Below are 12,221 nucleotides of genomic sequence, written 5' to 3' on the forward strand. Positions count from 1 at the left end.
AAAAGAAGGCATGGCCATGGGGTGGCAGGAGAGCTTTCAGGGCATCGCCACAGGGGCAGAGAAATCCAAGGCTGGATTTCCCTGAGAGCTAGTTTGGGGAAATTCCCTGGCAATCCAGTGATTTAGGACTCCACACTTCCACTGCAGGGGACACAGTTTCAATCCCTGGTCAGGGAACTAAGATTCCCACCTACCATGATGTACAGTTTAAAAAAAACAGTTAATTTCTTTTCCAGGGGTCTTTCAGGGAAATACCCTCTTCTTCTAGGTTAGTCCTGGGAGCCTGTGAGGCCTCTGACTGGCAGCTCCAGAATATTCCTAGTTTGCCACCCAATACACACTCATGAGTTCTTCTCAAAGGCCCTCCTGGGTAAGGTCAGCCCAGTGGGGATCCCGAGGCCCCCTGACTGGCAGGGCGGGGGGTGGGAGGGCTGCAGCCATCCTACAGGAGAGCTGGGGAGCCGGACGACCTGGGCGGCCCTGGCTCTGGGACCCCCTTCTTGGAGGTCTCATGAGTCCCTTAACCCCACGGGGTCCCTTCCTGCCCTCAGTGAGAGGGGGCTGAGCAGGGTTTCTCCCACTTGGGGGAGGTGCTAATGTCCGGGTCGCCCGTGGGCACGCCAGCCTCACGTCCTTTCAGGCCCCAGGTGTGGGTGCCCCCCTCCCCAAATGAGGGAAGAAGGGAGAGAACGGGAGGGACTCCACCAGGCAGGCAGAGGGATTAAGTTCCAGGCACGCTCATCAGGGGAGGCTGGTCCTTCCCCTTCCTCAGCCCTGCCTGCTGTCCTGGTCTCGGCACCTGGCCACGCGAAGGTAAGACTGAGAAGGCGTCTACCGTCCTGGAGCGTCTGACCCCCCGGGCCAGCTGACGGGGTCCCCAGGTGTCTTGCCACCTGGGGAGGGAACCACCTTCCCATCAACCTCCTGCTCTTGCCTCTCCTGAGTGCCCCCTGTTTCCCAGCACTTGGCACAGGCCTGATGCAGAGCGAGCATGTAGCGAGCATGTAGCAAGCGTGATACTTCCTGGGGCAGCGCACCAACAGAAGGGCTTGGTGCCCACGGTTCCCGTTCTCCGGGGAAGGTGAGGGAAGAGGGTCTGCTCAGTTTGGCCTGGCTCCTAGGCGTCCAAGGACTGACGGCCTTCCCTGTATGAATCAGCCCAAGAAGAATGCCTGACCGTCCTCACCCCCAGTTTAGAAAGGGCCCAGACCACTCTGGTTCCAGTTCAGAGCCCAGAGCAAGCCTCTTGCTGAGGGTCCAGCCCCACTGCAGACACAGAACAAAGATCCTCATCTGCGGTGCTTTATTATCATAATCATCAGGTATAAACAAGTGGTATAAAGCTGCTCTCCAGGCAGCTCCTGTGAATAAGCAAGAGAACAGGGTAAGGAAGAAAAAGGGGAGCCGTGAATGAATCTGGCGAGCCTGGGCCCATAACTCAGCCTATGGACAGCCCAACTGCTAATAGCCACTCCTCCGGGGTCGTCACTCCTCCAGGGTCGCTGCTTCACCTCTGTTAACAGGACACAGTCAAGATGTAAGCGCCATGAGGGCAGAAATGGTGTCTGACTCTTTCTGTGTGTTTCCCATGCCTGCCATAGTGCCTGGCAGGTAATAAGTGCTCAATAAACCCAATACTAGAGGATGCAAGCGGACCCTCTAAGGAGCCAAGACAGCAGTTATTTACAAAGGAAATTCAGGCTTAGCAAGGTTGAGGAACTTGTTCAAGGTCACACAGCTGGTAGGCTGCGGGATCTGAACCCAAGCAGTCTGGCTCCTTAGCCTGTGCGTCTCACCAATCCACTCTGCTGCCTTCCACACACCTAGTATCAGCAAATACACACTCATGTACACACAGCACACAAAACTACCCACGTTCACATGCAACACACACAAAATGCAATTTTGATTCACTGTGCACACACACACACACATGAATGTCTAGTTGTTAGTGGTGTCTTTGGCTGGCACCCAGAACAGGGAGGGACTCACCTAGAGAAGGGAGAGCTCTGTGGGCCCAACCAGCCAGCCCAGAGGTGCCCAGCCTTCACTTCCCCGCTGCCCCCTTACCCTGCCTCTAGTTCTTTTCCCTCCAGGGAGCCAAGTCCAAAGCCGGGAGTCTACTGCACTGGACAAAGTCCCGAGGGAATCTGTTGGACGTGAAGATGTTGTTCTTGGACACGACAGTGATGCCTGTGTTGTCACAGATGATGCGGGGCAAGGAGATCCTGGACAAGGCCTGCTGCTGCTGCTTGCTGAACACGCCGTTGTTCTGCCACCAGAACCTGCACGGGAACACCCACGGCCACTGTGCCTGAGGCCCTCCTGGGCTGGGAGGACACCCACTGGCTGGAGCTGTTCCTGGGTGACAGAGGACCACGCGGACAGCGACCATGGCACAGGAGAGCTCCAGGCCCTCGGGCAGCCCGGGGCAGGGAGGGGGGGATTCAAACAAGTAGAGCCCCACTCACAGCTGCCCGGGTGCCCCCCCAAACCCGCTGCCACCCCAGCAGCCTCCAGGCATCTCTAATGATAGACGGGCCCACTCCCCCATGAGACCCTGCACCCTGGACAGGGCTACAGCCAGGCGGGCAGACAGGATCTAGGGAGTGGTGTCTCCTTTGTCCACCCAGAGAGGGACACCTTGTTAAAAAGTTTCCCCAAGGCACAGTTCAGGCCAGGTGAGAACTGGGTGTGACAGAGGACAGGCCCACGGTGGAATGAAAACAGGAGCAGCAGCCGGGTGAAGCAAAGATGGGACCTTCCAGTGGAGACTGGTGGCCCCGTGACTGCACACGGGACCCGGAGAAGCAGTGACTAAGGGTGGCATTTTCTCTCCCCATTCCTTGACAACCACAGGTCCAGATAACTCCTTTTTGCACCCTCAACAGCTTCAGGGTACATCAGTGATGACCTTGAGGCTCCCCAGAACACACTGGAAAATCACGGACTCCTTCCAGCCCGAGGAAGCTGGGGGTCCCCCTGAGGGTCAGGGGCAGGCCCAGAGCTGCGGGGCCTCCGTCCTCACCGGTCACCATCACGGAGCTTCCTAAACTGGGTCCCAATGAGGCAGGCAAGCAGCGGGCCCACACGAGCATTTTTGTTGAAGGGTTCAGCCACACTGCCTATCCAGATATCAATGTTGTTGGGCGTCTGGTACAGGGCCATCAGCCTCCTCGCCAGGTTCAGGTTCCTCAGGACTGTGCCCAGCTCACCCACCGTGTTGGGCACTGGGAGCCCACAGAAGCGCCTCCAGGCATTGTACCCTGTATGGGAGGTGCAGAGGGTAATTGTGGGTGGGTCCCAGAAAGCTCACCCTCCCAAAACAGTGAGGCTACATACAGAGGTCCATGCAGTAAAGGGGAACACAAAGGGGCTGCTACCCATCTATAAACCCCCAGGGAATCCTCTGGCCTCCCCGGGAGCCTGGGCACAGTTGGGTCTCTCCAGGAGCCTCTCTGTCTTCCCCTACCCGTCCCACTCTAAGGTAAATCCTAAATGATCATCACTCCCGCTGAGTCCAAGAACAGGAGCATCTCCTTGCCCCTGTGGAGATCTCAGACCCGCGATGGGTGCGGTGTGTCTGGAAGGATCAGCCCCATGCCAGCTGTCCCACAGCACAGGCATCAGCAGGATGGTAGGCTATCTGGGCTCCCATTCCAGCTCTGTCCCTGACTCCACTGGAGAACCTGCTGGGCAGGTTCAGAATTTCTCCAAGCCTCAGTTTCCTCATCAGTAAAATGGTGGTGGTTTAATCACTAAGTCGCGTCCGACTCTTGTAACCCCATGGACTGTAGCCCACCAGGCTCCTCTGTCCATGGGATTCTCCAGGTGAGAATACTGGAGTGGGTTGCCATTTCCTTCTCCACACCAGTAAAATGGAAATGATAATAATCTCTTCCCCCCAGAATCCATATCAAATGAAGCAAAATGGAATAGAATGGAGACAGGTTTTCAGGGCACTAGGGGCTTGTTGTTATTATGGTGATGCCCTAAGTTGGGAGGTTCCAGGAATACAAAGGAGGTAGAAGGTGCTGGAAATGGGGCAGAGGGGCCCAGGGAGAGGTAGGGGCCTGACCTCAGGCCGCATCCTAAGAGCCAGGTTCTGAGGGCTGCGGGGGCGGGGGGCGGTGCCCCAGTAGCTGGGGGCACTGGAGAGGACAGGCCATGGACTGGGAAGTGGTGGGCCCAAGGGGGCCCGGGCAGCCCCCTCACCAGGGAGGCCGTGGTCGCGGCTGCGCTGCATGTTGAGCGCGGGCAGGTCCAGCCCAATCCTCATGACCTGCTCAAACAGCCGCTCCCGGATCTCATCCACTGCGATTTGGTTCTGGCAGTTCAGCTTCGCAGGGGTGGCCATGAGGCCGCGCAGGATGGGGTCGATGCCACCTGGAGCAAGAGGAGCACGCCGCGGGAAGGGTCCGGCTCGGTATCGGAGCTCAGACTGCAGCGAGCCGGACCCGGGGGCGGTGGCACAGAGCGCTGAGCACACGTGGCCCCTGGCACCAAGGTCCCCCGGTGGGCAGATCCTCACTGAGGCTCTGCGGTCTCGGGGATGAAGCCATTCAAACTCGTCAGGCTCAGATGCTCCCAACCCCTGGCCTCCTGGGTCCCTGAGGATCACAACGCACAGGAAGGAGCCAGCTCCCTGTAAGCCATCTTGCCCCACTCTCTGTTGTTCGAAGTGCAAGCAGGCCAGAAATCAGATGCCCCGAGGACGGAAGGAAAGACGATTTATTCCACCCTAGCTCCCTGGGACCAAGTCCACGCCCGCCCCACCCTCGGCTGCCAGTTCACTCCCTCACTCCCGGCCGAGGTCTTGCTCACCTTCGAACACAACCCTCCAGCTGGCAAAAAAGACCCTGCTGAGCGGTACGCGGGGGTTGGGCTGCATGGGTTGGTATCGGCTGTTCAGGCGGAACATGAAGGGTTGGATGAGGGTGTGGCCGTAGCGGAAGGCGATGGTGAAGACGTTGGAAATGCGCGGGTCCACCGAGTCGTTGTAGCAACGGTACGGGGGCAGGTACTTCCGCATGGCCTCCGGGCCCAGCACCAGGGGCAGGTAATCCCTGTAAGTGATGATCTAAAGGAAAGTCACTCAGAGTGGCCTCTCCGCTCACCCTCCCTGCGGATCTTCACCTGCTCCTGACTCGGGGGGATCCCTCCCTCGTCTAAGGCCAAGGATTTGCCTCCCACAGTACTGGACCTGGGTCCCACAGAGTGGGACCAAGTGGCATAAACCGGGCTCGAGTGCTTGCCTGCTGTGTGACCTTAGGCCGGTTATTACCTCTCTGAGCCCCAGATCCTCAAATGTAAATTACGGGTAATTATGCTGCACTCTGCCTTAGAGAATTAAATAAAAGTCTTTGTGAGTCCTTTCATAGCTCCGTTGCCCTTGAGTTATTCCTGTCTCGTTTCTCTTATGTGGAGAAGGCAATGGCAACCCACTCCAGTACTCTTGCCTGGAGAATCCCATGGATGGAGGAGCCTTGTGGGCTACAGTCCATGGGGTCGCTGGGTGTCAGACACGACTAAAGCGACTTAGCAGCAGCAGCAGCATTTCTCTTAACTAGCATACCAGCTCCTTGAGGGCAAGGGTTGGATCTCATTTCTCTTGAAATTACTCAGTTAGGCAACAAAATGCCTGGCTCACAGGAGGGTTCAATCTGCTATTTGTAGACGGAGGGGAGGCAAAACGGAAAAGGGCCGCCCCAGGTGATTTCTCACAGTGAAAAGAGAGGAGAGGGAAAAGACACACTCTACATTCTAGACTCTGGAATCTCCTCTCAGAGTTAAACAAATCTCATTTAAGTTCTTAGTGCCAATGGAAAACTGGCCACCCTAGCACCAGCAACTCTCTCCACTCCAAAGTTAAGGAGTATTAACAAGCAGTGTGTGTGTGTGTGTGTGTGTGTTTGTGTGTGGAGGGTGCACTCAAGTGCATGTTCACGACCTGGGAGAGGATGAGGATGCTGGAGCATCAAAACTTGGGAGAAAGGAAATCCCCTGGCAGTCCAGTGGTCTGGACTCTGCGTTTCCACTGCAGGGGGTACAGGATCAATCCCTGGTTGGGGGACTAAGATCCCAAAAGCTAAGTAGCACAGCCAATAAATAAATAAAGCATTTAAATATTTCCCCCTAAATTGGGAGAACACCCCTCAGGGATAAGCAAGGATAAGGAGAGTGGGTGAGCTGTGATAGAGCCGTAAAGAAGAGGGAGTGTGTAAAGGAGCCAAGAGTGACAATGTGATGAAGGAAAGGAGAAGAATTTACTGAATACCTACTGTATGCCTGGTGGGTCAGCTGCTAAAGAATCCACCTGCAGTACGGGAAACCTGGGTTCGATCCCTGGGTTGGGAAGATCCCCCGGAGAAGCGAAAGGCTACTCACTCCAGTATTCTGGCCTGGAGAATTCCATGGACTGTGTAGTTCATGGGGTTGCAAAGAGTCGGACACGACTGAGCAACTTCCACTTTCACTGTGCCAAGCATTTTAGACCCACCTGTTTAAACCTGTCAGTATCATTCCTGGTAGACAGGAGAAAGGAGAGTAAGAGAGACAGTAGAAAGGAGAGCAAGCCTGGGAAAGGGGATGAAGGCAAGTGACCCTTGTCAGGCACTTAGTATCTGCCAGGTGTTTTCATATAGCTCGTGAGGGTTAATTTGCACAGCTAAGATGCAGTAGAGGCACTTTGGCATCCCAAGTCTGCCTACCTGTATTATCACAGATGCCCAGGACTGCCTACCTGGACCATGGCTCCCACGATCTTTCGGGCTTCCTGATAGAGCCTCTCTCCATTCCAGTGGGGGTTCAGGCGCCTGAGCTTTGTGGCCAGCCGGTTGTGCTCCCGCACAAAGAGCGTGTGCATGGCGGCGAGCTCAGGCATCTCACTCGCACGGGAGTCCCCTTAGGGAAGCAAAAGCTACTGTCATTCCTAAGACCTCCTTCCCAGAAAGGACTTGCTCCACTGAAACTCCCTCCGGGGCCAAGGCCTCAAACGCTGCTTATCGCCACTCAACTTTTCATGCCACGCCATTTCAGTCTGCACCCCATCCAGGAGGCCTCTTTTGACTCCCTGGTCTACCATAACAGCTCTTCAGCGCTGGCAGGAGATGCTCATTTACTAAGCATCAGATCTGACACAAGACTTGCCACCTCCCCATACCTAAGACTGCTAGCACCTGGAGGACAAGGACCATGGCTTGTGCCTTTCTGCATCTGACCCTCCCACCCAACGTGCACACAAACACATGGGCTTTAACACACTGCCTGGGACAAAATAGGAGATCCATGAGCACTGCTTGATTGACATCTTCTTGATTCAGGGAAGGCCAAAAAAGTAGCATGCATGTTGGCTCTCCCTGTTTTTCCGCCATGTCAGACACAGCACATGATCACAGCCTTTACTTGTGATAAAATTAGACGCAGACTTCCCTGGTGGTCCAGTGGTTAAGAGTCTGCCTGCCGATGCAGGGGACATGGGTGTGATCTCTGGCCTGGGAAGATCCCACATGCCATGGAGCAACAAAGCCAGTGTGCCACAACTGCTGAAGTCTGTGTGCCCTAGAGCCTGAACTTCACAACAAAAGAAGCCACCACAGGGAGACGCCCACACTGTGACTGGGGAGTAGTTCCCACTCACAACTAGAGAAAGCCTGAGCATGGCAATGAAGCACTGAGCACCCAGCACAGCCAAAAATAAAAATTAATATAAAAAAAGAAATTGGATGCAGCCTCAGAATCCTTCTTAACACAGGACTCTAGAAAGGCACTACCACCTGCTCAGAGCAGCCATTCCCACCTTTCTACATGCTAACTCTGCAGCCTGCTTGGCAGAGGGCGTCAGGGCACAGGATGTTTGAAGGCCACACCTGAGACCGTTCAAAAGAACCAAGAGTGACCCTCTAGTCCTCCCCTAACCCTGCTCTGGACGATCAGGACCAGGCCCATTTCTGCAAGACACTGGGTTCAGTCCTCCCCAGCTCTAAAAGTCAGTGGCAAGGAAATTCCCTGAGAGTAGCTTTTCCTTGTCATTACTTGACAAGAGGTCAACACCATCCGGGCCAGGGACAGGTGACTCAACACCATGTGGAGGCGGAAGACTGCTACTCCTTCCCCTCTAGCCCAGAAAAGTCCACAGTGGGGCTGACCTTGATTCTCCTCTCCAGGGCCCAGCCAGCAGCAGCCATCATGAGGAGAGGCTGAGAGGCCAGAGAGAAGGGCCTCAGACTCGCTGCTGGGTTCATAGTTAAAAACACTGTATCAAGTAAAATTTCTGGGCACAGCCACCATCACTGCCCCAGCCTTATCCTCAGGACTGCCAGTTGTCTAAATCGAAAATCCCACCCTCTTTTATTACAGGGAATCGAGGTGGGTAGGTGGTGATGTTCTGGAGCAGCTTTGTCCCACAGAAATTCTGCACTGATGAAAACATTCTACATTTGAGCTGTCCTCTATAGAAGCCACTAGCCTGTGGGGCTACTGAACACTCGAAATGAGCACTTGAAAGGTAGCTAGCACAGTGGAGCAAGCTTGTGTTTAATTTAAGCTAAATCACATATAAATGAAAATAGCCACGTGTGCCCAGTGTCTGCCATATTGGGTACTGTTGTTCTAGAGGGTGAGGGCGCCATCCTGCTCTCTGTCCCTTTGGTTTCCTGTCCCTTGAGGATTCAGCTTTCCCCTCCTGCAGAGCCCAGATGGAAAGGGAGCAACAGAAAAAGGGCTAGATAGATGGAGCCAGGCGCCTTGGCCATCCGTGAGTCTCCTTCTTGGGTTTGAGGTTTTTTGTTCTTGTCGTTTTGGGGGTTTGTTTTTGTTTTGCCTTTCCGGCTCCATCCAACTTGTTACCAAGGCAACTGGATTCACATCATGTGATTTGGTGAGGGGAGCCCCTCTAAATGCCAACCCCACAAGGGGCTCTGCAATGGGCTCGCCGTGGCTCCAGTAGGGGGCGCCCTGCATCAGTCCAGGTCCCTGCCGGTGACTGACCTGCCAGGAAGCAGGGGATGTTCGCTGAGCGATTGGTGAGGAGGCAGGGGTCATGGCGCCGGTTGTCGAAGGGCAGCAGGGCCCGGCCGTTGTCCTGGAAGCGAGTGTTGACCGCTAGCAACCCCAGCTGGTTGGTCAGGTTGCGCAGCCTCCTGGCCAAGGGGTCCTCGCTGCCGTAGACCATGCTAGCGTCCACGAAGGACGTGAGCGCGTTGATCTGGTTGCGAATGGTGATGTTGCTCTGGGTGCAGGCCGGGCTGGAGCGGAAGAAAGGGATGCAGTCCCGCTGGTTCTTGATGCGGGGGTCATTGGGTGGGATCTGAGGTGCAGAGAGAGGCCCCGCGGGCTCGCCGCGGCCAGGAACAGAGGTCAGGAGTGGCTCTCTCTGGTCCACCCACCTTTTTAGGCCCTGAATTCCCGCCGGGGAAGCTGTCTGGAACCCAGGACCAGAGCGGGTCACCCAGACAGTAAACAGAGCCCCTCGGGCCCCCTCAGCTGGCAGGAAGGCTTCTCAAGGCCCCCAGGGATGAGCCTAAGGTCCCACCGGCAGAGCGCCTCTGAGCTGGAGGGGCATGGGGGAGCTGGACCCCCTGGAGGCTCGCTGACCAGTCCTCCGACCCTCCCCCTCAGCCTCCTTTGTCTCCTCTTCTCTGACTCTGTTCCTCTCTCCTCAGGTCTCTGGCGCTCTGTCTGCTGTCTCCCGCGGCCTCTTCTTTTCCTTCCCCCTTTTGTCTCTCTGTCTCTCACTCCAGTCCCTGTCTGCCTCTGTCCACCTCTCTCTGGGACTCTCCTTCCTTCCTTCTCTCCCCTGCTACCTACTCTGCACGTGTCCACTCTCAGGCCCGCTCCAATCCCACTACCAGGCTCTGTGTGATGTGGGCTGGGGGTGGGGGCCCCCCGAGTGCGGAGGGAAGATGACTGAGCCCCCCCCCAAGGCTTGCACACAGAAGTTTGAGGGACAGTGGGAAGGTCGTCAGCCGAGAGAGGGTGGGAGATGCTGGGGGTGGTGATCAGGGCCAAGCTTGCTGGGACCCGGGGAAGGAAAGCTGGGCAGGAAAGCAGCGGGCCCCTTAGGGGAACGATGCCCCCCTCCCTGACCCGGCGGGCTGCAGGGTGGGTCCAGAGGAAGCACCTTGAGCGGGAAGCATGGCGGCTGCTGCAGGCAGCTGATCTCGCAGTTGATGCCGTTGAGGAAGGAGGCGCGGGCGGGCGGTTCAGGGACGAAGTCGAGGTCATGGTCTAGCAGCTGGCCCCACTGCGTGAACATGAGCGAGCGCTCCTGGTCCGGAGTTAGCTTCTCCGTGGGGAAGCGCACGATCTCGTTGGACACGGCGCGAGCCTGTGGGACATGGGACATCAGGAACCACAGTCTCGGCCGGACTGCTCCCCCTCCGCCCGTCCAGGGCTCACCAGGGGCACTGGGAAGCCGTTGCGCTTGACCCCGGGCGTCCAGCCGAAGGGCAGCGAGAAGCCGTCCTCGTACTCTGCCGGCAGCCAGCGTAGAAGGGCCCGGTTGGAAGCCCCCAGCATGGGGCTGCGCCTGCAAGGGCGGAAATACAGGGCACTGACTCCAGTTGGTAGGGTCCCCAGCCTCCAGCCACCGCCCATCAAGGGCCAGCCCCCAGCGGCCGCACCTGTTGTTGCACTGCCCGGTGATGGTTCGGTACTTGTCCTTCTCCGGGCAGGTCACCCCCAGGTCCTGGTGGGCGCAGCCGCTAGTCTTGGACAGCAGGTTCAGCTGGGCCGGGGTCAGCACGTCTGTGGACCGGGCAACGTAGGAGGCAAGTGGGTGCTGAGCCCCTGTTTTCTACCCACAGCTGGGGAGCCTTGCTTGGGGGATGTGGTCTGAGGACATAGTGTGGGGATGCTAGAATACCCCCCGGAAGGAGGGGTTGGGAGAACCACAGGGATTGAGTGAGGCGCTGGCATTGCAGCGGGAACTGTACCTGTGACGTTGAAGCGGCCTGGCCACAGGGCCCTCAGCTTCCTCTCCAGCAGGCCGAGGGCCACGTGCAGGTAGTCAGCCGTCCTCACAGCAGTCCTGGTGGCTGCCACCGGCTGCTTGAAGTAGGACAGGAGTTCCATGGGGCTGGCCGAGCCGCTGTGAAGCCGCTGCTTGATGCTGCTTGGGGGAGGGAAGGGTGAGCCCAGAGAACGGAGCGGGAGACGCTCTGCAGGGCCCCAGCCCAGAGCTGTGGGCTCGAAGGACCCAGAGCCGGGAAGCAGGTTTGTCTTTGTAAACACAGTTTGGAGCTGGGAGTCCAAAGACAAGGCCGTGGGAGGCATGGTCTTGAAGACGTTTTTACACCCAAAGATAGAAAGACCGACCGGCAAGACTGACTGGCAGAAGGCCCCACCTCCAGCCACGCGTTCCCTGCTGCGTGTTCCTTCTCTGAAAGGCAGGGGACAGCCTCACCCAGAAGCCCCACCTTTCCCGCCGCTCCTTATAGGCTTTGTCCACTATCCGCTTGGCCTCCTCCATGCAGGTCAGCACCACCGAGGTCTCCACTTCTCCCAGGCCAGCTGCCCAGACCAGAGGTCAGGAGGTCAGGAACGGACCCAAAGCCCCCTTCGGGCCCCAGAGCCTGGGTGGCTTACAAGGAGGCAAGGATTCCTAGGGACTCAGAACTACCCTCAACATGCCACCTTTTCCCTTCTTTCTGAAGCGTTACCTGGAGGGGCACCCTCCGAGGGCTGGAGCACGATCAGAACCGCCAGGAGTCCCACCGGGCCCAGGAGCAGCTTCATCCCTGCAACAAGACCCCGTGCCCACAAAGTGTGCAAAGCCCACAGTGCATTGGGGAGATGAGCGCCCCACAGCCGCTTCCTCCCAGGCCCCTCACCCGCTCCTTCTCACCCAGCCCCCCCACAGTGGGTTCTGCCTACAGACAGAGTCTAGGATCCCACCTCTGAAGTTCCAGGGCTCCAACTGGCTTTGGCATCACCTCTTAGCTGAATCTGGGCTTTTATGTCCTCAAGGCTGGAGGAGGGACAGGACAGGTGGGTCCCGCCCCTGGAGACGAAAGTCTCTCTCCTCCCCCACTGGGGCCAGGGAGCACAGAAACAGCCCCCTCATAAGGGAGAAACAGGCAGTGGAGGAGGGACGAAAACCGTCTCCAACCTTTGAGCTTAGCACACCTCAGGAGAGTCTCAGCTCCCCATGTGCTGTCCCCTGGGGGTGCAAAATTGTATCCCCCTCTCCAAAATTCTGGTTCACCTGAGTATCTAGGGTT

The 12,221-nt window shown here is 57.2% G+C and overlaps 1 protein-coding gene across 1 annotated transcript; it reads right to left on the reverse strand.

The window, feature by feature from the left end:
* Positions 1-1,294: 1,294 nt before the first annotated feature.
* Positions 1,295-11,912, reverse strand: LOC133055864 (myeloperoxidase-like). The gene is made up of 14 exons (XM_061140950.1): positions 11,896-11,912; positions 11,661-11,738; positions 11,418-11,511; positions 10,935-11,110; positions 10,623-10,746; positions 10,399-10,528; positions 10,121-10,327; positions 8,989-9,307; positions 6,743-6,903; positions 4,825-5,080; positions 4,216-4,386; positions 3,029-3,266; positions 2,071-2,285; positions 1,295-1,513 (listed from the first exon to the last, which is right to left on the reverse strand). The coding sequence occupies exons 2-13, from the start codon at positions 11,734-11,736 to the stop codon at positions 2,078-2,080; spliced, it is 2,160 nt and encodes a 719-aa protein (XP_060996933.1). The 5' UTR covers positions 11,737-11,738; positions 11,896-11,912; the 3' UTR covers positions 1,295-1,513; positions 2,071-2,077.
* Between the last annotated feature and the right edge of the window lie 309 nt (positions 11,913-12,221).

Source organism: Dama dama, chromosome 5 (genome assembly GCF_033118175.1).
Source record: "Dama dama isolate Ldn47 chromosome 5, ASM3311817v1, whole genome shotgun sequence".
NCBI classification, from domain to species: domain Eukaryota; kingdom Metazoa; phylum Chordata; class Mammalia; order Artiodactyla; family Cervidae; genus Dama; species Dama dama.

Coding starts and splice junctions, on each gene's coding strand:
- LOC133055864 (XM_061140950.1), bottom strand. CDS start 11,736: ATGAAGCTGCTCCTGGGCCCGGTGGGACTCCTGGCGGTTCTGATCGTG. Junction 11,512..11,660: donor CTCGGAGGGTGCCCCTCCAG/GTAACGCTTCAG, acceptor TGGTCTGGGCAG/CTGGCCTGGGAGAAGTGGAG. Junction 10,529..10,622: donor ACCGGGCAGTGCAACAACAG/GTGCGGCCGCTG, acceptor CCGCCCTTGCAG/GCGCAGCCCCATGCTGGGGG.